We start from the raw sequence: 27,331 nt of genomic DNA on the forward strand, positions 1-27,331 counted from the left end.
AAAAAAAAACCAAAACTAAGACTTGCTCTCTTAACTATCCTTATTTATTCCCAACAGTTAAATTTCATAAAAATCCATTAAAATTCAGATTCGTAACCTGTAGCACTGGTAGTTATAATTACTATACGGGTAAACATTTCTTTAAATACTTAAAAATTATCCTGGACAAAATAAAAAATGAAGACAACTTTATTATTTCTAGTAACAAAGAAGTATTGGATTTTCTTAAAGATAACAACATTAATAAACTTAATACTTTTGATTTCGAAAATTTATACACTAATCTACCTCATGAAAAATTAATAAAGGTCTGCACTTTTATATATGACGAATATTTAAATGAAAATATCATTCCTAAAAATAACTGGCTTGAGTTATGTAATTTTAATATTACTGAAAATTACGTGTTTAATGGTATTAATTTTTATAAACAAGTCAAGGGCATTCCAATGGGGAGGCTTTCTCAAGTGCTTTAGCTAATATTTTCCTGCATTACTATGAGAAAAAAATAATTAAATATAATTTAATAAACGGGTGGAGATATATTGATGACCTACTTTTGATTAACTTCGACAATACTAATATTATTACTAATTGCTATCCAAAAGATTTAATTCTAAAAGATACAAATATAAATCAACTTGAGGCTACCTTTCTGGATTTAAAAATCGAAATTGCTAATGATAAAACAATAGTTGGTATATACGATAAAAGGGATGATTTCAACTTTAAAATAACAAAACTATGTAACTACCATTCCAATCTAAACTCTAAAATTTTCAAAAATCTAATTTTCTCACAAGTTAACAGGATCAAAAGGGTTTGCAATAATAAAAATTCTTATATTGAAGCATCAAATATCCTCCTTAAAAATTTAATTAAAAATGATTTTCCTAGAAATTACTGTAATGTCAATTTTTTAATTAAACAAGGTATGGTTTGGGATTAATCTTTTGGCTTAAATAAAAATAGAAATTTACTTGCATATTGGATCACTCAATAGATGGCGCTGGGTTCCTACCTCTGTTTACATAATTTACCGTTAACTTTCAAAAACAGGAAATCACAATCGATTGTTTAAAGTTTCCTTCACTGTTGGATGGTATGTTTTGGCCTTTTCGTTTTTAATTTTAATTTTAATGCTGTTTTTGTTTTTATTGTTATTGTTTTTATTGTATTTTTACTTTGTGTTTTTTTCTAATTTGTTATTTTGTATTTCCTTTCTGTTAAAATGGTATATCTCTTGAGCATAATTTCGGGGGATTTTCGGGTCACGAGGAATCATTATTAGACTTAATGTCTGTATGTCCTCACAGAAAAAATCCCTTTATTTGAATCCCTGCCTGAGGGTGACCCTTGAAAAAGTCTTCAGGCCGGATTCTTTTTTAATATTTTTTAATAATTTTTTTGGTTTAATTTTTATTTGATTTTTGTTTTTCCTATTAACTTGATTCTAATACTTTTGTTTCAATTCATCTGTGTTTTAGACGTAGCTGCAATTGCGCTCTCTAAATACCATGAAGTTCCTTTTTGGTTTTAGTTTAAATAGGTTATAAATTTTAGTTGCGATTTCGAAACTGTTTTGTTTCGTTTTCATTTTAGTTTCGTTTTCAAACTTTTTCTTACTTTAGATTGGTTATATATATATATATATATATATATATATATATATATATATATATATATATATATATATATATATATATATATAATGTGTGTGTGTGTGTATATAAATATATATGTGTGTGTATATATATATATATATATATATATATATATATATATATGTGTGTGTGTGTGTGTGTGTGTATATATTGTTGCTATCCCCCTTTTTTCCTGCTATATAAGAGGAATATATTTATGATTCATTTAGACGTTTCAGAGGATTTGGATTTTCTCTTATCTTTATTATCAAGGACAAAAGGGATATAATCTATCTGTAGACTAGTTAAATAAGACAAAGAAACCGTATTAGTAAAATGACATTCATGTAATTTTTATCATCCTTAGCAGAAGTCTAACAGATCTACCAAACCTCGTACAGAATAACACTGGCACTCCCTGAACTAAAGCTTTAAGGAAATTAAATCAAAAATAGGTAAATTGGTAAAGGGACACCAAGTGTCCCTTTGCAAATGGAATGAATTACCAAAGAAATGAATAGCATAGTTAGCAATTCGTTTGGGTTCATATGCAAACAGCAATATGTAAAGTATAAATTTAAATTAAGGTTCATGTGAAAGATGCGACAGTGAGCTTATTAAATAAGATTAAATTTCTCAAAGTTTTTAATGTTCTGATGTTTAGTAGCGGAAGAAGCTGAGCGTTTCCATACTGGTGAGATTTCCGGTCCTGAATATTGCTTGAATATTTTTAATTGAAAACTAACATAGTTTTATATTATTACTTCTTGTATTTATTTTTTTCTTATATTTTTATTGCTAGTTGCATAAAAGCGGAAATAAATTCTAAATATTATTTGATAAATAGAAGGTGATATAATATAATATTGCCCAATTTTGTAAAAATTTGAGGAATACTATATAAATAGGCACAATAATTGACAATATCGCGTTGTATTGGTTGATATAATACCGTTTCTTTCACTTCTTGCATTTCCAACTACTTAATTATATAAACAATTCTAAGCAAGAACATATACGATTAATCAAATAGGATTCTAGATACCACGAGGATGGAAAATGAAAAAGTATAGTATTAAACATTTAGGATGAAATTTAAATTAAAAAATTAATTTAGAAGAAATTTTAAAACTTTTGGATGAAAGGGATTTTAAAGGAAAAAAGTGGAAATTGCTTACCCTTTTTCTTCAGCTGATTCGAAGTAAGGATTCGGCTCTTCATTTCGTCCTATGTCAGATATTTTTGATTTCTTCATGATTAACCCTCCTTCAGACACAATATGGTATAATAGAGTAATCGAATAAAATTATTTATTTGGTGATCATAGACTGACTACTCCCACCGCCCGAAGGTATACGGAAAAATTTGAATGACCGGACCGCCGCAACAGCAGCATGGCGGGAACTGTGGTTGAATCCTAAGGGCTATCACCGGGCACGGTACAACCTCGTCACTCCCACCTTTCCGCATAATACCCACGTATAATAATAAATTAAGGAGAAAGAAAGAAAATGCTAGTATAAGTATGAAAAGCAAAGGCCCCGAAGGGAGAATTCGTTTTTTTCCAAAAATTCAGCAATTTTGTACTATGTTTATATTTACTTGACTGATTTTAATCTGTGGGTTCAATGTAGAAGAATTCAGCTGTAAAATCGGAGTTTCTATCAAAAATCCATCATGTATGTTTGACTGGGCTGCTCGATGAATGTTGTTTTACTGAATCAGTGTGACAATCTGGATTGGGAATGATAGCTCCGGTGTCATGCTGGCCATATGGAAAATAATATATATTCGTTATACCACAGTTGAAAATAACAAAAATCTATAGTAAAAATAATAATATCCTTCCTAAATAACGCTCATTGAATTTCAAAAGACAACATTAATTTATCCAAGCATTTATTTATTCTACGCGTAGCTTCTATATATATAGGGTGTTCATTAATTATTGTCGGGGTTTGCGAACTTCATAACTTTCGAATAAAATATATTACGCAAAAACCGATTACGTATTCGTAAATTACAACTCAAAGAATTTTATTAATGATATTAAAGTGTAAAGGTTGCACAGTTTGCACTTTGTAGGCATTCAGCTGAAGTTGATTCTTTGAGTTGTACTTTATGAATACATAATTCTTTGAGTTGTAATTTACATATTCATAATTCTTTGAGTTGTACTTTACGAATACATAATTCTTTGAGTTGTAATTTACGAATACATAATTCTTTGAGTTGTAATTTACGAATACGTAATTCTTTGAGTTGTAATTTACGAATACGTAATTCTTTGAGTTGTAATTTACGTATTCTTAATTCTTTGAGTTGTAATTTACGATTACATAATCGCCTTCAGCTGAATGCCTACAAAGTGCAAATTGTGCAAGCTTTACAATTTAATATCATTAATAAAATTCTTTAAGTTGTAATTTACGAATACGTAATCGGTTTTTGCGTAATATATTTTATTCGATTTTGATTTGATTTGATTTGATTGTTTTTTTATGGCGCAAGGGCCAATACTGGCCAAGCTGTGCCAAACTCGAATTAACTTAAAATACAAAAAAATAAACTCATTTCAGTAAGGGGATGTAAAGTTAAAATAACAAGGTGAAAATAGAATTTTAGATATTATGCATGAAATTAATGTCAAGTAAAAATGAAAATACATTAATATGGAAAGGTTCGCCAATTATATCTTTCAAATTTGGATAATCACTGCCGAAATATTTTGCTCTTAGAAAGCGGTATTTAGGGCATTCACATATGATATGCCGAACTGAAATTATAGCATTACATTTTGTACAAATTGGAGCTGTAACTGAATAAAGTAAATGTTTGTGAGTAAAATGAGTATGATCTATGCGAAGCCTTGTTAACACAACACTCATTCTACGGCTGAGAGAGTCATTCTTAAACCCAGAAATAAATGGTTGGATGGAATGCAATTTATTATCAAGTTGCGAGTCCCAAGTACTCTGCCATATACGAAGTGAACATTGCTTTAGAATTTGATCTAAGTCTTGAAATGGGACAAAGGTTTCTTCATTTGAATTAGCTGTTTTTGCGGCAACATCAGCTTGATCATTCCCAAGGATACCAACGTGTCCGGGAATCCAACAAAATAGAATATTAAAATTACGATCCAGCAATTTAAAATATAGTTTTACTGTACTGAGCACTAAAGGATGGCTTTGTTTGGATGAGTTCAAAATTGCTTCAATTGAACTTTTTGAATCGGTATATATGATCCAGTCTTTCTTTGATAATAGTCTTATCGCTCTTAAAGCAGTGTAGATGGCAAAAATCTCCGAGGTAAAAACAGAACAATGTTTGTTTAGCTTTCTGGAAAGTACAATGTGGTCAAATATTACAGCTGAGCCAACGTGGTCACCGACTTTGGAACCATCTGTAAAAACAGTGCCGTATTTTTCAAACGACTGCCTATGATCACAAAAAATTTGTATGTAAACAGATGGTGCAGTTGTAGATTTTGGTAGCTTATTAAAATCATCGACAGTTAGAATGCTTTTGCATGTCCAAGGAGGAATTTCGTCTTCTTTAGTTAAAATGTCAATGTTCTTTAGGTTAAAACTATCTAAAAGAGGGCGGATTCTAAAACCAAATGATGGAATAAATGAAATCTTTTTCTCGTATAATTGTCCATAAATCGGATTCACGATTCTGTCATATAAAGGGTGCGACGGATTCTGATTTATTTTAAAAAAGTATTTGAGAGAAAATCTCTGGCGTCGTAATTGTAAACCTGGTTCTTTAGTTATTACATATAAGCTTTGAACAGGAGAAGTTCTAAAAGCCCCTGATACAAGTCGGAGCCCCTGATGATGTATTGCGTCAAGCTGTTGCAGAATAGACTTTGCTGCTGAGTTGTAAATCACGCTACCATAGTCTAATTTTGATAAAATGACACTTTTGTAAATTTTTAATAGAGTTGAAGTATTGCATCCCCACGTTGTATTTGACAAAACTTTGAGAATATTTAAAGACTGAGCGCATTTTTTCTTTAGATGAAGAATATGAGAACGGAATGTTAGTTTAGAATCAAATAAGAGGCCTAAAAATTTAACGACCGGCACAACGGGAATAGCTGTGCCATTTAACTGAATTTCTGGGTCGGGGTGCAATCCACGAACTCGACAAAAATGAGTGCATTCGGTTTTTTGAGTAGAAAGGACGAAACCATTTTTATCAGACCATTCCGTTATAGATTTGACAGCAGCTTGCAATTGTCGTTCGATAAAGGGCATGTGAGTACTTGAGCAATGGATTTGAAAATCGTCGACAAATAATGACCCATGAACATATGGTGGAAGTTTTTCCATAATTCCATTAATTTTAATAATAAATAAAACAACACTTAAAATACTCCCTTGCGGTACCCCTTCATTTTGAATAAAATCATCAGATAAAACATCATTAATACGAACGTTAAAAATTCTTTTCTGAAGAAATTTTTGAATAAATATTGGCAATTTTCCACGAAAACCCATATTATGTAAATCTTTTAAAATGCCATGCCGCCAAGTACGATCATATGCTTTCTCCATGTCGAAAAAAATAGACACTAGATGTTTTTTGGTAATGAACGCCTCCCTGATAGCTGTTTCCAGGATTAGTATGTTATCTAAAGTACTGCGACCATGTCTGAATCCACTCTGATATTTAGAGAGCAGTTTCTTCTCTTCTAGAACATAGATTAATCTAGCATTGATCATTCTTTCCAGAGTCTTACAGAGGCAACTGGTAAGGGCTATAGGCCTGTAGCTTGATGGAAGCTCTGGATTTTTACCAGGTTTTAGAATGGGAATAATCGTTGCTCGATTCCAGGACGTTGGGAAAACATGCTCATTCCATATTCTATTGAATAAAATTAGAAGCGAATTTAACGAATTGGAACTCAAATTTTTTATCATGTCATGATGAATGCCGTCAGGTCCAGGTGCTGTAGGATGTGAGTTCTGCAATGCTCGCTTAAGTTCATGAAGCTGAAAATCAGCATTATAAGCATATGACGCTAAGGTATTAAAATCAATTTTTCTTTTTTCTTGTTGTTTTTTATAGGTAATAAAACTTTGAGAATACGATTCTTCACTGGCCACATTAGCAAAAGCTGTACCCAATGTATTCGCTATATCTTTTGTATCAGTGATGGAATTTCCATTGCTGTGTAAGAATGAAAGTTTCTGATATGATTTATTGTTCCCTAAAATTTTCCTAACTTTTTCCCACATGCGCTTGGAAGACAAATGTCCGTGGATGGAGCTAACATATTTTTGGAAGGAGTTAAACTGACTTTCTCGTCTAATTCTTCTAAAAAAGGATTTAGATTTTTTAAAGGCAATAAAATTTGGGGTGGTAGGATATCTTCTGAATTTATCCCAAGCCTTTCTTTGTGCTTTTTTAGCAGCAGCGCATTTTTCATTCCACCAGTGTTTGTAAAACCTTGGCAAATTTCCAGAGGATTTCGGAATTGCTATTTCAGCAGCTTTTATCAAGCATTTTGTTATTGAATCTACTGCATTATCAATATTTGGCTGTTTTACTATGTCTTCTGTAATTTCGGAATGTGATCTAAAAAGTTGCCAGTTGGCTTTGTCAAAGATAAAACGCTCAGGTCTCCTGGGAAGGCTAACATCAGATTTTGAATATTTTAAAATAATGGGAAAATGGTCACTATTGAATAGATCGTCTGAAACTGAGAAATCCCAATGGGAAACAAGTAAAGGTGAGCAAATGGCTAGATCAATGGTGTGAAAAGTTTTATTTGCCTGATGAAAATAAGTAACATTTGAATCATTTAAAAGACAAAGAGAATGATCATCAATGAGTTTTTCGATCTGTCGACCTCTTGCATTTGTATCTGTGCTACCCCAAAGCGTATTATGCCCATTAAAATCTCCAAGAATAATAAAGGGAGCTGGTAACTGTTTGATAAGGTCATCAAGATCTTTCTGGTGAATGGTGTCATTAGGTGGAAGGTACACAAAACAGACGGCAATTACAGATTTGATCTGAATTTGTACAGCTACAGCCTGCAGTGGAGAGGTAATATCGATATTCTTGGATGGAAAACAGCTGGGTATGAAAGTGGCGACACCTCCAGAAGCACGAGTATTTTGTAAATAATCTTTTCTATTTATTTTATAATTTTTTATTCTCACGTCAGTCATAGAGTTGAGGTGTGTTTCTTGGATCCCTAAGCAAACTGGTTGATATTTATTCAAAATAGATTTGATGTCATCAGAATGGGTGCGGTATCCATTACAGTTCCAAGAGATTAAATGAATAGCCATTATTTGGGTTTTTTAAAAAATTTTGATTTAAAATGTTCGGATGTCATGCGAGTAGAATCAGAATTAACTTTGTCCTCATCCATGCTACTTATAGAATCGTCTGATGGATGAATTGTCAGTTGTTCTTCCTTTTCCTCGATTTGATGTTTTTTATTTTCTTTTTCAAGATGTTGACGAGCTTTCACTTTATTCAAAATCTTTTTTCGCTTAACGTTTTTAGAAGGCTGGGAGGAATTTTCTTCATATGATCTTTTTATCTCAAGAAGTGCGAGCCAATCACTTCTTTTTATTGTTACAGTATCTGGGTTGGTATTTGAAGGTGTTACAGGATTATTAACAGTCGGTTTAGGTATTGGCTGCGAATTTCGTTCAGTTGTTGAGTTTAATGCAGCAGAATACGAGAGACCTGGTTTAGGTGTTCTGTCTGTTACTATTTTTCGAGCTTCTGGAAAAGGTATGTTTTTTGTGATTTTAACTGTTTGAATTTCTTTTTCTTCTTTGTAACGTGGGCATGATCGGAAGTATGCCGGATGGTCACCGCTACAATTGAAACATTTTGGTGTTGTCGAAGTGCAATTGTTACTATTATGATCAGGAAGGGAGCATCGAGCACAAATTTCTTTGTCTCCCCTGCATGCAGTTATGGTGTGTCCAAATTTCTGACATTTGAAACATCGGATGGGATTCGGTATGTATGGTTTAACAGAACAGTTTATATAGGCTATTTTCACAGATTTTGGTAAAACAGGAGTGTTGAATGTTAAGATAAGGTGCTTTGTAGGCTGGATTTGATTGTTTTTTTTAATCGTGATTCTACGAACAGCTATTACATTTTGTTCTTTGAGGCAATTTAGGATGTCTTCCTCAAGGTCTGTCTGGAATTCTCGTTCCGATATAACGCCTCTAGAATGATTTAAAGATCGATGGGCTGCAACAGTGACTTGGGTTTCCCCTATCATTTTTAGCTTTTCAATGTTTACCGATTGCTGTTTATTTTTCACTTCTATAAGAAGGTTACCATTAAATAATTTTTTTATATTACTAACTTCTCCAATGAGACTAGTTATACATTTGTGAATAACAATTGGTGAAACAAATTTCAATGAACTTTTCTCAGCACTTATAATAAAAAATTTAGAAAAAGCATTACAATGGTTAGAAATAGTAGAAGCCATGCGACATAGAGAAGGTTTCGGGCCCGACGGCACCGCCCACCACGGAGCCCAACAAGGGATGGCAGCCACCGGCTCCAGACATTCCCAGCCTCGGCGCTTACCATGGTGCTAGCCGGAACCTATACGCTGGGAGTCACCCCCGGGGACAGTGACCACCCTTAACGCCAAGCCCAAGGAGTGACCCCTTCGCTTGATCCCCTTGAGCAGCCCAGTTAAATGCCCGGGATACCGGCCGATTGATACACCGGAGACCGAAATGTACCACCCGTCTAATGGGTCGCCACGCACGGCAAACACGTGGGGGTATTTGCTGTCCATGAGAAGCAGGAAGCAAACAGAGCGGCGACAGCTTCTCATGGAGAGCTCCCTCGCCTACCCTCGAGGGAAAGAAGAATGACAGTCTAAAGCAGAAGACGGAGGGGAGAGTAAACATAAAGGGAGTACAGATCCCTGGGTACCTCGGGATTGGGACACCCGTACTCACCTATAGTAGGTGAGCCCCTGAGGGGATTTTATTCGAAAGTTATGAGATTCGGAAACCCCGACAATAATTAATGAACACCCTATATATAAAATGCTAACTTACGAGGTTCAGAAATCGCGTTTATTACTTATTGTCGGATGGCGACGATCGAATATAAAAAAAGTCATCATACAAATTTCAGAATACTTAATCGAACGTTTTTACAGCTGCATTGAGTCCAATGCTTTATTTAGCTAATTAAAGAAGCAGCAAGATATTATTAGAAATTTTCTGAAGATAGTTCGCCTACCACCAAAACATACATTTTATTAGAGGTAAAAAATATAGAAGATATCAAGAAATAGATTCTAACAGAAAATTTAATAAAAAGCAAAGATAGGTTAACAGTCGGCAGATAAGTAATCAGTAAATGCTTCTGGAAATGGATGTTCATATCTCCCAAAACATTTTCCTCATAAAAATAATCTTTATTCTTAAGAGTCAAATATTACCATTAAATTACCATTACCATTTTAATGATATCCATTCCATTTCCATATAATTTTTTCACTTGCTTTTAATAATATTAATTATTTAATTTGATACATAACGAAGATGCTTTATAGAATTGAACACCTAACGAATACAATTTGAGTACACATAACCAAGACGATTTGATGATACGAATGCTATGATGGAATTCAAATTCATTCATCGAAGTATGCATTCGCATGTTTTTAACAATCATTAACTCCATAGTAAGACTTTTACTTTTTAATTTTTAGTGAACTAAACAATTGAATTCCTGTTTTTCAATCATATCAGATATTAAGATGAAATGTTTTTTAAATGCATTTCATATTACTCATTCAACAGCCTAAAATGTCAATATTTGGGCAGACAAACTGCTCGACAGAGACGGCTAATATGAATTAAATCTAAAATTGAGCTAAAACCTCTTTTACTTTTTTCTTTAACAGAAGTGTGTGGAGAAAATGAGCGCTACACTGGTTGCGGTACCGCATGTCCCTTGACTTGCGATAACTACGACAACCCACCCAAAATCTGTCCCGCCATGTGCAGGATCGGATGCGAGTGCGAGAAAGGATTCATCAGAAGTCCCGATGGAAGATGCGTCCGACCAGAGGAATGCCCTAACAGAAGCCGTAAGCAACTTTGATCTTAAGATGCTTTGTATTGTCTGGCAATTGGCTTGCCGATTTTCATAACATTAAAAATAATCTGAGTATAACATAATTTTTAATAAACAGTGAAATTAATATAACTTAATCATGCTTTTACTTCATACACCAGTACTTCTTCTTTACCAGTGAAATTAAATTTTTTTCTTGTGGTGTAATATGTATATTTAATAGTCCACTGCCATTTGTAACGCTAGGAGGAGTTAAGATAATTTGATTATGCTTTTACTTTATATAAAAATAATAAACGCTACTAGCAAAATTGAATTTTATTCATATGATGTAATCTGTGTTTATAATCGCCTACTGCCTTCAATAACGCTAGGCCTGAGTTAAAAACATCCCCGCCCTTTTGAACCCGATACGGTAATCACAAACTGACTACTCCGTCCAGCTGGATGTTGTTGTTGTTGTGCGATTTTATTGGCGCAAGAGCCATTCTTGGCCATACTGCGCCAAGCGTATGGTTTTTGGTCCGTCCAGCTGGATTGGATTGGATTGTTAGTTTTAATGGCACAAGAGCCAAAATTGGCTATACTGCGCCATACATATGGTCAATAAGAAAATTAAAATTGTATAAAAGCTCAAAGAGCGAATAATAACGTAAAAGGTGCAGTAAGTTCAATGATAGAACTGTAGAACAATGCGGTGATGTGTTTGATAGAAATTAAAATAGAGTTTTGGATGCAGTGGTAAAAACCAGTTGCTTTTAAAAACTTAAAAATGTTTTTGTGAGGATTTTCCCCCAGCAACGTTCGCATGTCCAGTGATGAGTAGTTAAAAAAATTTAAACGATGAAGATTAAAATCAAGTCATTCTATTAAAATATGAAAAACTGTTAAAATATCTTGGCATCTGGATCCGTCCAGCTGGAATTCGCAAGAAAAAACGTGAATGGCCAGACCACCGCAACATCGACACTGTCAGGAACTATGGTTGAGACATAAGGACCATCACCGGCAACGGTGCAACCTTTCCCTAAGGAAGTACATCCCTTCATCAATGGGAGGAGCTACACCCCCACCTTTTCGTGTACCCACAAAGGTGGTGAGAAACAACAACCTCAGTTACGACCCTTTCCGCGGGACAACCCGATACGGTATCCGAAATTCTGCTTTTATGTCCAGCAGCTGCGATTTTTTTAAATGTTTGAATTGACTGTTGTGTGCGATGCTGAAGGTTATCACTAATTTTTTTTCTATTAGTAGTTCTCTTTTATATTCGATATTGTATTTTTTTGTTCACTATTGGTTCACTATTTGTTTCGAATCTACTTTAATCATTAGTTTGTTTGGAATGTTCGTGCATATTGCGGATAGCGAAGATCCCATTAGAAAGGAACAAAATTTCCTATACTATTATATATTTGAATCTAAATTGTGATGCAAATAAAATACATACATTTTATTTCTTAAGCATTCTGCAAATGTAATTGTTATCTTAATAAGTTAACAGTCCCGTCTAGATGAGTATGCCTTCTAGTATTATATAATCTCAATTGATTTATTTATTTCGGAGAATGATCTTTTCGTAGATTTATTATATACTAACAAAATATTTCATGTTTTGTATTAAGCCTCGTTCCATAGGGAAGAAATGAGAACATATATATTGTATTCCTTTCTTATGATTGATTGTGGCCAAAATTTGAAATAGATTTGTCATAAAACCATACACAGCCCAATCCAGCATGCATAGTTTTCAAGATCAAATACCAAATTTAACTTATCTAACTATTGCTTTTTTTTAATGGCCGTGTTAACATATATTTGAACACATAAAATGACATGTTGCTATTATACAGGGTGTTTATAAAGTCCCGGACCCATTTTGATGTTTAATAACTCATAAAATAATAAAGATAGATTTAAATTAATAACATAAATGGTTACATAGACTCAAAAAGTTTCATGACCCTTGTCAATGAACTTCCACGTGTGCCCCCTTCGTCGCACGGAGAATATCAAGTCGATAGTCAATTTCACGCCAGGTAGCGACAAGCATGTCGGCATCCACAGAGCCATTTGCGCACTTTATGGCGATTAACAATGCCAGAAACATGAAAGGATGCTTCATCGGAGAACATTATGCTCTTCAGAAAATCAGCAGCATCTTCTATTCTCCTTAGCATATCTGTTGCAAAGGCCATCCTCCTAGGTCTAACGTTCGGTTCCAAAACTTGAACAATTTGAACTTTGTATGCATGCAGTCTTAATTTTTTCTTAATAACCTTGTACATCGTCGAAATTGGCATATCCAATTCTGTTGCCGCTGATCTCACAGATATTCTAGGATTGTGTAAAAATGTCTCTCTGACACGCTCAACATCAAAATCACTTGTGCAAGGACGTCTGGAACGTTTCTTATCTTCGATACTTCCAATTTCTAGAAAATTCTTTTTCCACCGCAAGATGCTGTTTTTGGATGGAGGATCTTTTCGGTAAATTCTTCTGAAATTTCTCTGTGCTTGCACTATCGATTTCATTTCTATGAACCACCATAAAATCTGTGCTTTCTCTTGTGGTGTATGCATTCTCCTTAATATCCGCTCGAATAAAACATCACATACAAAAGTACTACATAGAACAAGCACATCAAAAGTAAACATAACATTGCAATAGTTGACAAAAACAAAAGAGAGAAAAATGCAATTAATAAGCAGACAATATTTAGAAAAGTACAGATATTTAGACTGGAAAATGAAATTATCTGAAATTAACCACACGCGCAGACGATATTTACAAAAGTAAAAATATTCAAACCTGAAAAGGAAAATATATGAGTTATTCCATCAATAAATGTCATAAGTGTGTTTATATCTTTATTATTTTATGAGTTATTAAACATCAAAATGGGTCCGGGACTTTATAAACACCCTGTATAAGGAAATCCTCTAAAATTGTATTCTAATCTATAATTCTGATATAAAATTAGAAGCAATTTTGTTTATTATGATTTCGATTTGTGTTTTCCTAAACATATAGATATATAAACAAATAAACATTTTTCCGAATTTTTGCTTTCGTTTAAAAAAAAACTTATACAAGCAAATTCGTGAAAATATCAGGGTAAAGTCATGACGATTACAAACACAACATATCGTATACTTCTCGTATTAGAAAATAAAATGCCGTTTACTCCTCAATAGGTGACGCCACTAACGCGAGTGGATAAGTTTCAATATTAAATAAAAATAATATTTAATATGGCCAATTGTTGCACGTTAATAACTGATAGATTCATGACACAATAAAATTTAGATATTGAAGAACACTGAAATATAAAATTCAAATTAATTTATCAATTGTGTTATCCTGAAAAAAAAATGAGTTTATAAAAAATGAAGGCACTTAAAAAAAATTGATTTTCTGAGAGACAACCATTACTTTATCTATATCCCAAAATTAGGAATTTTATAATTTTAGCTATTAATCTAATTTATCTTGGTTTATTTTCTAGTTTCGGTGATTTTAGAATGTTTGCTACTAAATGGTGGTTAAAATCTCAAGAGATTTCGTAATGATGTACATCTATGCCTCCTCCTTTCAAATATTGATGTTATCATCACGCGAAAATATGTTGTTGTTTTGGTTTGAGGGTTTTGAAGCCACAAAATATACGGAAGAAATTTGGCGATTTATTGCTTTTGAGGCATCGTTTCATCGTTTTAGGGTTATTAGAAATTGATGAGGAAAACTAAAAAGATAACATCTGGCGTCTTATCCCCAACAAAAATTTACAACTTCACTCGAATGTCCGCTATGTACCGTGACCCTTAAGAGATTTTTCGAGGGTCACGTATGTACTCGAATTTCCTATTTGGCCATTAAAAGGTGGAGGGTCATAAGAAGTTATTGCCCGAAGAAGCACAGAGAAGAAAATGGGAATGAATATATATATATATATTATCTGGCAAAAAAAAATTTAAAAAAAAATTGTTCGAACGATTTTGAGATGGAACCCCCCAAAAAAATTAGACATTGAAAGGTGATATTTTTAGCAGATATCTGCATAAAATGAAACAAATATAAAAAAAATCAAATCTGCGATCGAAAATTGCAAGTTATCATGTGAGAACATTATTACGTTTTAAGTCATTGTCTTAATTTAAGTCATTAACCAGTGTAAAGCAATCACGTGACTTCTCTATCGGTCTCTATCTCCCCCCCCCTCTCTCTCTCTCTCTATATATATATATATATATATGTGTATATATATAATGATAATTTTTTAAAGCTCATTTTTAATTTTTCTAGCTGGCAAACGAAGTTGTGGAGCTCGGTCCATTTTCAGAATGAATAATTTGGAAATCAAGTTGTAACTTTAGTTGGCGATAAATCACCGAATATGACAATCTTCTGCATTATTTTCTAATAAACCTAAAAGCGAAAAATTGATGTCTCTAAAGCGATAACTCGCCAATTTGTTGCCTACGCATTTGGAGGTTTCACAAATTTATTTCCTACGCATTTTGAGGCTTCAAAAACCTCAAATCGAAACAACATCCTGTTCTCACATGATAAAAAACAACAGCCTGGTTTTGCGATAATGTTTTGAAGCTCAAATGATTGTGAGATAGGACCCCCCCCCCCATCATTTTCTAAATATCGACATATGCGTAATTTAATAGTCACGTGATTGTTTAATAATAATTTTTCGCGGAAAAAGAATTCAGGCCTGGAGAAAAAAATTTTAGAACTCGATTGATTTTGAGATGGCCAAAAACCACCGCTTTTATAAATGTCGTGATTGCGAAATATGAGTATGTGAGATAACGATGTTTTTTTTTTTGCCAGATTGATTTTTCTTGATTTTTTGATTTTCTTGATTTTATTGGCACAAGAGCCATAATGTTGGCCATGCTGCGCCAAACTGTGTTTTTCTGGCTTAAAATATACAATTTCAGCTATAAAAACAATGTGAAAATTTTTAAGAAAGATAGAGAAAACTTAGATATGTGGATAAAAACCTATTGATTTCAAAAATGCAAAAATTTGAACATGTGGTGTCTTACCAAGTAAGAAGGGTAATGGAGTGTTCGTATTTTGAAAGAAGTGCAAACGTTGAGCATTGAAATTTGGACATTCTGACAATATATGTTGGACAGACATTTGACAGTCACACTGGGAACATAGAGGTGGTTGTTCACCTAGTAACAAGTGGCGATGGGTGAATCTCGTATGCCCAATACGTAAACGGGTTAATACTGTGTCTGCTTTCCGATTGGGTAATGAAGACCACGGTTGTACATGAGGTTTAATAGCATGTAGTTTATTGTTAGTTTCAAAATCCCACTGAGCTTGCCATTTGGAATAAAGAAGCCTTTTAGTGTGCTTGTTTAAATCGCTTAAAGGAATAGATGTGACTGCTGGAATACTTGCCAATTTAGCAGCCTTGTCTGCTTCCTCATTGCCCAGAATTCCTACATGAGAGGGTACCCAACAGAATAAAATAATAAAATCTCGAGAAGTCAGTTTGTTAAAAATATCTATAACTTGGAAAACCAAAGGATGATTATGACGATGAAGATAAAATGATTTTAGGGATTGTAACACACTTAGAGAGTCGGTATAAATAATAAACTTTTTTCCCGGTCTCTCAGAGATTTCTTCCAATGCGTATAAAACCGCAGTTATTTCTGCAGTAAAAATTGAACAAAAGGAATAAAGTGTAAAAGAAATGACTCTATCTGGTAAGACAACAGCAAAAGAGACATTATTAGATGATTTTGACCCATCAGTATAAATGGGAAGAAAGTCTTTGTATTGCTGTCTGTGTTCACTGAAAATTTGCTGATAAATAACTTCTGTTGTCCCAGATTTGTTAAAAGTGTTGAATGGGTTTAAAAATTGCATATTAAGATTTTTCCAAGGTGGAAAGCCAATTACCAGCTGTGGAGTAACGTGTAGGTTAAGTAAGTTTTCTGAAAGGAAGTTTTGGACTCTTGTAAAAAACACTGGTGCTGACGACTTTCTAGCCTTTTGCAGTCTAACTAAGAAAGGGCGAAGTTTAAAATCAAAAAATGGATGATTCATGTTTGACTGAATTTTAAAATAATAATTCAAAGACAGCATTCGTCTTCTTACATCAAGGGAAGGTTCATAGCATTCAATATAAAGGCTTTTCACAGGGGATGTCCTAAAAGCTCCAGAACAAAGTCTGAGTGCTGTGTGATGAACAGTGTCCAGTTTTTTTAAAACACTTTTTCTGGCAGACCCATAAATTTCGCTGCCGTAATCCAACTTAGAGAGCACCGTGGCTTTATAAATTTTAATCAAGGATTCTCTATCCGCTCCCCAAGCTGTAGATGATAAGACTTTTAAGATATTCAAAGATTTTTCGCATTTTTTCCTTAACAATTTTATATGAGGGAGAAAGGTTAGCTTTTTGTCAAAGATTATACCCAAGAACCGGATCTCGTCCAAAACTGGAATGATTTCCTCATTTAATTTAATTTCTGGGTTAGAGTGTAAATTTCTTTTACGGCAAAAGTGGACACCCGCAGTTTTTGATGTAGAAATATTAAAACCATTATTATTTCACCATTGTGTTATACCATTAACTGCAATCTGCAGCTGTCGTTGTATAATATTCATATTTATCCCCGTACATGAAAAGTAGAGGTCGTCAACGTATAAATGGCCCGTCACAGTAGGCGATAGTTGTCTTAAAATACTATTCATTTTTAAAATGAAAAGCGGCACACTTAAAACGCTGCCTTGGGGAACACCTTCCTCTTGGATGAAGAAGTCTGAAAATTCGGACTGCACTTTAACTTGAAATTTCCTGAGTTTCAAAAAATTCCTTATAAAAATAGGTAGGTTTCCTCTTAGTCCATGATCATGCAAATCTTTCAAAATCCCGTATCGCCATGTCCGATCATATGCCTTTTCGATGTCAAGAAATATGGCGACTAAGTGCTTTCTTTGTAAAAAAGCGAGGCGGATGTCTGTTTCAAGGGCCAGAAGATTATCGGTGGTGCTACGACCCCTCCGAAATCCACTCTGAGATGGATGAAGAATGTTGTTGTTTTCCAGGTAATAAATTAGTCTACGATTAATCATCCGCTCAAGTAATTTACAGAGGCAACAGGTTAAAGCAATGGGACGATAGTTTGATGGATTCTGAGGATGTTTTCCTGGTTTCAACAAAGGAATTATTATTGCGTTTCGCCAAATAGTAGGAAAGTAGTGTTCGCGCCAGATACGATTGTAGAAAAGTAATAAGGCTTTTTGAGACTCGATTGTTAAATGTTTGATCATGGAGTAGCTAATATTGTCCGGTCCTGGAGAAGAGTTGTGGACACTAGATAAACATGATTGCAATTCCATAAACGTTAGATCGCAGTTGTAGGGCAACGTAGTCCGAGAATTAAAATTTAACGCTTGTTTTTCTGCGTTCCTTTTGTAATTCAAAATTTGAGGAGGGTAATTTTGGCTGTTAGAAGTATATGCGAAAGTTGAAGCAATGCAATTTGCAATATCTTTTAAGGATGAAATTGTATTTCCTTTATGTACTAAAATAGAAACGGTGTTAGTGTGAGAAACACCTGAAGCTCTTTTTACTTTATTCCACAAAGAGCGGCTGGATATTTTAGAGGTAATATTGGAGACAAAGTTTCGCCAAGAAATTCTTCGACTGCGTCGTTGAATTTTTCTGGATTCTGCTCTGGTCTTTTTAAAATAAATAAAATTTTGTGTGGTGGGGTATCTTCGAAAAATACTCCCGGCCTTTTTCTGTTGTTTGTATGCCTGTTGGCAATCGGCATTCCACCAGGGCTTGTTTTGTTTTCTTCGAATGCCAGACGTTTTTGGGATAGAATTGTCTGCCGAGTCGATTATAGTGTTGACAATATGTTTTAATGCTTCCTCAATAGTTGAAGATTTAATTACATGAGAGTTAATATTAGCCAGAGAGGTGAACTTCTGCCAGTCTGCTGCATTTAAAACATATTTAGGAGGATGATAAGAACCAGTGATACTGTCTATTATCTGTTAAAATTAAATTAAAGTGGTCACTATTATATAGATAATTGTCAATCGTTAAATTTAGAAAAGGTAGGAGTGCTGGAGAACATATTGCCAGATCAACTGAATGGAATGTTCGCGTTGGTAAATGAAAATGTGTTTTTTCATCTGTATTTAAAAGGCATAAATTATTGTCAACAAGCAGTTGTTCGATTTTTTGACCTCGTGTGTTTGAATTACAGCTACCCCATAAAGTGCTATGACCGTTAAAGTCTCCCAAAATAATGAACGGAGTTGGGAGTTGGGAAATTAAGTTATTCAGATCTGTTTGATTAACTGTTTCGTTGGGAGGCAAGTAGAGACTGCAAATGGTGATCAAGGATTGCATATGAACGCGTATTGCTACTGCTTGAAGATTAGTGTTCAGAATCAGAGGTATGGATGGGATATTACTCGCTGTAAGAATTGCAACGCCACCAGAAGCTCTATTTTGTATATGGTTCTTGCTAAAAATTTGGTAATTAGGAATATTATTTTTATCTGTTTTAAGATACGTCTCTTGTAGTGCAATACAGGTTGGTTGATATTTATAAATGAGGTCTTTAAGTTCTGAAGACTTGTTCATAAACCCTCTACAGTTCCAGGAAATAAATGCAGCCATTAATTACAAACCAAAAAACAGAAAAAGGAGAAACTGACAAAAGTAGAAGACCACAAAGGAAGCTAGAAATCACCAGCCTCACTGGTGGACATTTCATCTTCAGATGGGTGAACTTTAAAAAGTGAATCACTATCTTCACCATCATCATTAAGATTTTTCTTTCGAGAGTCTTTTAAAAAATCTTGTCGGGTAGGTGATCGATTTGCAGACGTACTTAAAATATTTTGATCTCTTTTATTGGTTAGTAGGCGAACACGTTTGCTAGATTTCGATTCTTTCACTTTCTCTTTATCATTTGACTTCTTCATCATTTTTTTATTTTCCCGAGCACTTTTTGCATTAGTCTTTACAGGGGATGAATTGTTCTTTGTGGATAAGGATATATTGGGATTATTTGGAGACTTATTAGTTGCCGTCTTTATATCTAATAAATTATTTGTAAGAATTGCAGATGCATTTGCTTGTTCATCCCTGCTAATGGTTGGATAAGGTGGATTTGGTTGAATCGTTGGTACAGGAGTTGAATTGGTAGTTGAATGTGATACGGCGGAGGACGATGAAGCATTCTCCCAAGACTTTTTAATTGCAAGAAGTTCAAGCCAGTCACTTTTTTTAATTGTTATTAGTTCATTATTAACAGGAACTGCTGTTGTAGTTGCTTTAAGATTATTTATGGCAGATGTTGTTTGTTGTGATGGGGGGACTGATGGATTTAGTGCAGATGCATAAGAGAGGTTTGGTTTTGGTGTTCTGTCGGTGACTATTTTTCGAGCATCTGGGAAAGAGAGATTTTTCGTTATTTTAACTGTCAGGATTTCTTTTTCTAATTTATAATGTGGGCATGATCTGGAGTACGAGGGATGATCACCATCGCAGTTATAGCATTTTGTTTCGGTAGAATTGCAGGTGTTGCTTTCGTGGTCTGAACTAGAGCACCGAGCACAAATTTGTTTTCCCCGACAAGCCGTAATTGTATGGCCAAACTTTTGACATTTAAAGCAACGCAAGGGATTAGGTATAAAATGTTTAACCGGGCAGTTTATATATGCTATTTTAACGGATTTTGGTAATACAGGAGTGTCAAATGTAAGAATGAGATGCTTTGTTGGGAAGTTCTGACCATTTCGTTTGATTGTAATTCGGCGGACTGCTATGACTTTTTGGCTTTTCAGACATTCTAGTATATCTTCTTCCAGATCTTTTTGAAATTCACTTTCGGAAATAACGCCTCTGGAATGATTAAGTGTACGATGTGGAGTGACTTTGACGTCTATGTTCCCTATTTTTTCTAGTTTCAATATATTTTCAGATTGTTTCATATTCATGACTTCTATTAAAAGTTTTCCATTGTTCAGTTTTTTAATTGATTTTACCTCTCCGACAAGGGCAGAGATACTTTTATGAATTAAAATGGGAGATATGTTCTTTAAGTCATTATTTTCAGAAAAAACTATAAAAAATTTCAAAAAAGCATTACTGTGTTGATTATTTGAAAGACCCATGCGATATTGTGAATGATTCGGGCTCGACGGCACCGCCCACCACGGAGCCCAACAAGGGATGGCAGCCACCGGCTCTGGCTCGCCCCAGCCTCGGCGCTTACCATGGTGCTGATCGAAACCTATACGCTGGGAGTCACTCCCGGGGACAGTGACCACCCTTAACGCCAAGCCCAAGGATTGACCCCTTCGCTTGATCCCCTTGAGCAGACCAGCCAAATGATTGGGATACCAGCCGATTGATACACCGGGGACCGAAATGTACCACCCGTCTAATGGGTCGTCACGCACGGCAAACACGTAGGGGTATTTGCTGTCCATGAGAAGCAAGAAGCAAACAGAACGGCGACAGCTTCTCATGGAGAGCTCCCTCGCCTACCCTCGAGGGAAAGAAAAATCACAGCCAAAAGCAGAAGACCGAGGGGAGAGTGAACATAAAGGAGCATAGATCCCTGGGAACCTCGGGATTGGGACACCCGTACTCACCTATAGTAGGTGAGCCCCTGAGGGGTTGCCAGATTGATATCAAGTTACATAAAAATATTAATGTTTTCACATGATAACTTGAAATTTGCGTTAGCAGATTTCATTTTTTAAAAAAAAAATTATTTTGCAGAGGAAAAGAACTGTGAAGATGAGCCCGAACCTGGATTGTGCTTTGCGTATATCCCGTCTTTCTATTACGATAAGGAAAGTAACACTTGCAAGATATTCATTTACGGAGGTTGCGGAGGTAACGGAAACAGGTACTTGAGAGAAGCTGAGTGCTTGGCAAAGTGTGCTAGTAAGTGAAGCTGGGTTTTTTTAAAGTCTTTTAATATTTCAGAGCATTCAAGCTTAAATGAGACTAATCCTAACAATTTCTTATTCATTTAACGCAGGAGATTCTTTAGTAAATATGTCGTTAAGGAAATATTGTTATTGATTTTCATACAGAGAAGATTTAAAGGTATAAAAATGATATCCTTAGTAACATTTTGCTTAATTTTCATGACTGATGAAATTGGATTTTTATGTTTAGTGTAAGTTTTTGAGAAACTAGCGAAATGAATTCCAGTTTATTAGGTTGTAGCGTAATTGCCTTTTTGTTATGCAATAAAATAATGACTGTAATGAAAACATTACATTCCTGTTCAAAAAATAAGTAACAAATATGAAACGATGAGGCACACATGCAAAACACACAATTATGAGATAAAGGGTTGCATCGTCGAATGCAAATGGGTAATCAAAGTTAGCGTGAAGCGCAATCCTGCAATCACACCGTAACATCTTGAAAAGGGGCTTACCATGCGTATGTGCTTACCTCCAAGTAGTGATAATTCTGCGAAATCCAAGATAGTCAAAGAGGAAAGCAAGAGTTGTAAAAAACCATTTGCGCGATAAGAGGAGTTGGAGGGCTGTCGCTATGTTGCAAGCTGGTGCAAGAGAATCTGCGCTGCCAGAGAGTGTGTACGAGTGTGCCTCGTAATACCTTTCATAGACTGTGGAACGATTATCAAAGGGATAAAAACGCCAGTAGAAGACATGGGTCTTGATTCCAGTGAATCAGACATCACTAGACGATCTCTACCTTTTTCTATGTGCCAGATGCCGGAGGGCACTAAGAGCGTGCCAGATGGCATCACAGCTCTCAGCTGCTGCCAGACGAGCCATATCACGCCAAACTGTGTCGTGCAGACTGCATGAAGGAGGACTGTTTGCACGACGACCTTCGTTTGTCGGCCTTTGTCTTCAACTCACGTCAAAGCGCGATTGAATTGCACCTATGAACATCGCAGTTTGACATTTCAGCAATGGCGCTACGTAGTCTTTGCGGACTAATTTTGATTTAATATCTATAACGCTTGCAGAAGGGCAAAGATACGTCGCGAGTCAGAGGCAAGCTATTGAACCCCGGAAATTATCGAAAGGGACCATTATAACCATGGCGGCTTACTTTTTTGGGTAGGTATAGTAATGAATGTCCGAAATGACCTCCAGATGTTCGATGAGGATTCTGTCACATCTGTCCGATACCGCAACGATATCTTACACTCTCTTATGCGCACCTTTATTGCTGCAATGGCTACGCACGCGATATTTATGGACGATAACGCCTGCCTGTATAGAGCACGATTGATGTTGAGTAGAGAGAAAAACCATTCCTCAGAAGGCGTGGTTTGATGGATCACCGGACTTGAATAGAGCATGTGGGACATGTTGGGCAGATCGATTACAGGTGCAGTTGTATCGGTATTTTCTACGAGCCACTTATTACAGGAACGGGCATTACTGCCACAACAAGCGAATCAACGATATTATTTTCAGCATGTCTCGTCTTTGTCAAGCATGCATTTCAGCTAGAAGGTATCATACTCGTTAAAAGCGTGGGTTCTCGTTGCCCTTTCTGCCCACCCATTTGGACTGTCGTGCCCTAATAATAAAAATAAAAAAGTTGGATAAAAGATTCATTTTCTATTTCGGACACTACTCTTTGTTTAATTCAATAAAGATATTAGTTTTTAGATCTCTCATTTCGTAGAAATTTTACGAATGAGTCAGAAAAAAAAAAGGCGTTTGAAAAACTTTTTGTTGAAAAAAAGAGATGCATATATGCATGTATTTCCCACCAGCCAAGAAGTATTTAACACCCTCAAATATTCATATCTTTGAGAAACTGAATTTTCATTCAAGTTATTAATTAAAATAAATGCAACACCAGACTAGAGGATGAACCTGATTTGCTCTTCAAGTTGATGAAAAAAAGAGTTTTAGCAAAACAGGCTCATTTGTAGCATAAACAATAAGCTTTAAAATTTTTCTATTTATGCATTATTCTTCACCATTTATAAGAATATATACAGTATATTAATTTTTTTATTAAGAATGTTAACATTTCATGCACGAATATAACTGCGGCGATGCATGCTGAATTTAATCCGTAAAATAAATAAAAATATGCATAAAAATGGGAGTTTTACGCGATGATTAGAATTTGATAGACATTTTAATATAGAAACATATTTAGTAGTTATATTTGCTACTTCAACATTTACAACTTGTATTTCAGAAAAAAAAAGACCGTGTGAAAATGATAATTTAAATTTTTGTTAACTGTAGTAAATATTAGCTTTGGACCATTTAAAACGAATGCTTATGCTAGTATACAAATGAATATTAATGTACTCCTAAAAAGCTTATAATTTATCCGATTTACAGATAGTATAATAATGCATATCAGACAGGTTGATAGTGATACGGTGCATTCTGCAGCTGACAGTACTATTTGAAAATGAACTTATGTAAGAAAAATATGCTTGCACATATTTTATTAACATATGAGATAAATATAAATTCTGAATTGTAAGAACACATAAAGTGAATTATAAATAGATAAATATACATTAAAGGTTAAAAATAAAATGAAACTGCTTAAAAAAATTTCATATGCAAAGTATATATCCGTTACATTTTAGCCAATCACATAAAAATTTCTTTATTTAATTTTTATTTCTTTTTTTTTACTATAAAATTCTGCCACTAGCACCAATGTGGTGGAAATGAGAATTTTGCTCCTTTAAAACCGAGTTTGAGTTTGATGTTTATGGCGCAAGAGCCAGGTTTGGCTATACTGCGCCAAGCATATGGTAAAATGAGATAAAAAGCTTTAAAAATTTTAATCTAGATGTTAAAATTTTTGTCAAAAGAAATATCAATTATAAAAATATAAATCTTCAGAAAGTATACTAAAGAACTATAAAATTAGATAAGATGTAAAAACCCAATTTCTTTTAAAAATTTAAAAATGTTCTTGTGAGGATATTCTCCTACCAAGTCACGGATGTTCAAGTGCAATGTTCCGAAATGATGCAGCCGGTGGCTATTAAAAACAGGACATTCGGTTAAAATATGAACGATGGTAAAATCGACTTGACATGATGTGCAAGTTGGACACCGTTCACCTAACAAAAGGTGTTTATGGGTGAAACGGGTGTGTCCAATGCGAAGTCGTGTCAGTTTGACATCAAGTTCTCTCACTGGGACAATTGGCCATAATGTAATGCGTGATTTAATGAAATGCAATTTATTAGATATTTGGAGGTCCCACGATTCTTGCCATAATGAATGAATATGATGAGAAAGATACTTCTTCGCATCAAGATATGGAAGCTGTCGTTGTAGATATAATGATGCTTTCTTAGCTGCAACATCTGCTTTCTCATTTCCATTTATGCCAACGTGGCTAGGTAGCCAGCAAAATATTATGTCAAAACTTTTAGATTGTAGAGTTCGCAGAAGACATAAACTATGAATAACTATTGGATGCGTCATATTATGATGATGACCAAGAGCTTCAAGAGCGCTCATACTATCGGAATAAATACAAAATTTTTGTTCCTGAAGAGTGGAAATTTTTTCTAGGGCAAACAAAATTGCCATCAATTCGGCCGTTAAAACAGAGTGAGTGTTGTCCAATCGTATACTTAAAATATTTTCAGAAAAGACGATACCACATCCCACATGATGAGCAGTTTTTGATCCATCCGTGAAGACAGCGGTGTAATCTGAAAACTTATATCGGTGATAATTAAAAATCTGTTGGAAAATGGAAGGTGAAACTGTAGATTTATCAAAAGTAGAAAATGGATTATGAAATGAAATTTGTGGAATATCCCAAGGTGGGAGGGATATAAAATTAATCGGATGGATTTGGACATTACAAAGATCTGAGTTGACAAGTAATTGTTTCATCCTCTCGCAAAAAGGAGGGATATTAGAGGGACGATCATTGTATAATCGGCCAATGCCAACAGGAATATTCATGTCCCGCATAGGATGAGTAGTATGACATTGCAGTCTCAAAAAATATTGGACGCACAACTTTTTGCGACGTAGATTTAGCGGCAGTTGGTGACAAACTACATATAAGCTGTGCACAGGCGAAGTTCGAAACGCTCCAGAACAGATCCTGAGAGCAGTATGATGCACAGTATCTAATTGCTTTAGAACACTAGTGCGTGCAGAACCATACACTTCGCACCCATAGTCAATACGGGAGAGTACCATAGATTGATAGATTCGAAGTAGAGATGTTCGGTCTGCTCCCCATGACGTAGTTGAAAGAACTTTCAAAATATTCAGCGATTTCTCACACTTCTTCCGTAAATAACGGATATGAGGAAGGAAAGTGAGTTTACGATCAAATATCAATCCTAAAAAGCGAACCTCATCAACAACTGCTATTCTGATTCCCCGGATGTTAATTACAGGGTCTAGATGAAGGTTTCGTTTCCTACAGAAATGGATACAACAGCTCTTTTCAGGGGAGAGTGTGTGCCCATTTTCATCGCACCAGTCTATGAGCTTGTCAACAGCTTTCTGAAGTTGTCGTTCTATTAAGGCCATACTAGATCCCTGACAAGAGATCTGTAGGTCATCAACATACAATGTGCCAGAGACAGATGATGGTATGACTTGGAGAATTTGACTCAAATGAAGGATAAAAAGGGTGACACTCAATACACTTCCTTGAGGAACACCCTCCTGTTGGATAAAAGAATTAGATAACGTTTGGTTAATGCGAACACGAAAATTACGAGTTTGTAAGAAATTTTGAATAAAAAGAGGTAGGTTACCCCTAAACCCCATATCAAATAAAATTCTAAGAATACCATAGCGCCAAGTACGGTCATAAGCCTTTTTAATGTCGAAAAATATCGAAACAAGATGGTTTCGGCGGACAAATGCATTGCGTATTTCAGATTCAAGGTGAATAAGATTATCAACTGTGGATCGACCTTGACGAAATCCGCTTTGAAAGGGTGAAATACAACCATTTTTCTCTATTTCATACATGAGCCGTGAATTGACCATACGCTCGAATGTTTTGCATAAGCAACTAGTCAAAGCGATCGGTCTATAGCTCAGAGGATCTATAGGATCTTTCCCTGGCTTAAGGATCGGAATCACAATCGCCTCTCGCCACTGATCTGGAAACACTTGCTCACTCCAGATTCTGTTAAAGAGATGAAGGAGATAAAAGAGAGAGGATTCATCCAGATGGCGGAGCATGCTGTATGTTATGCCATCAACACCTGGGCTAGTATCACGTGTCCGAGAGAGAGCCTTCTTTAGTTCATACATCCGGAACTCGCAGTTGTATAAAAAGCAACCACGAGTTTCGAATTTTAATTTTAATTGTTCTGCCCGTCTCTTTTTCGTGAGAAAAACTGGATTACAGAAAGCAGAACTGGAAATATCAGCAAACGTTTGACCCATTATATTCGCAATTTCCAATGGAGAAGAGTAAGTACGGTCATTTACGCTTAATACAGGAAAAGTAAAATCCTTATATATGCCATTGGCCGCCCGGACTTTCCGCCACACTTGGGAGCTGGATGTAGTAGAAGTAATTGAGGAAACGTATC

The 27,331-nt window shown here is 34.9% G+C and overlaps 1 protein-coding gene across 1 annotated transcript in view; it reads left to right on the forward strand.

Moving 5' to 3' along the window:
- The window catches only part of LOC129968656 (carboxypeptidase inhibitor SmCI-like), a 40,517-nt gene that overhangs the window by 7,519 nt on the left and 5,667 nt on the right, over positions 1-27,331 (forward strand). Inside the window, exons 3-4 of the mRNA XM_056082810.1 lie at positions 10,573-10,758; positions 21,538-21,705. Of these exons, the coding sequence (XP_055938785.1) occupies positions 10,573-10,758; positions 21,538-21,705 (354 nt within the window). The remainder of the gene's footprint in view (positions 1-10,572; positions 10,759-21,537; positions 21,706-27,331) is intronic.

The sequence above is a fragment of the Argiope bruennichi genome, chromosome 1 (genome assembly GCF_947563725.1).
Source record: "Argiope bruennichi chromosome 1, qqArgBrue1.1, whole genome shotgun sequence".
NCBI lineage: Eukaryota > Metazoa > Arthropoda > Arachnida > Araneae > Araneidae > Argiope > Argiope bruennichi.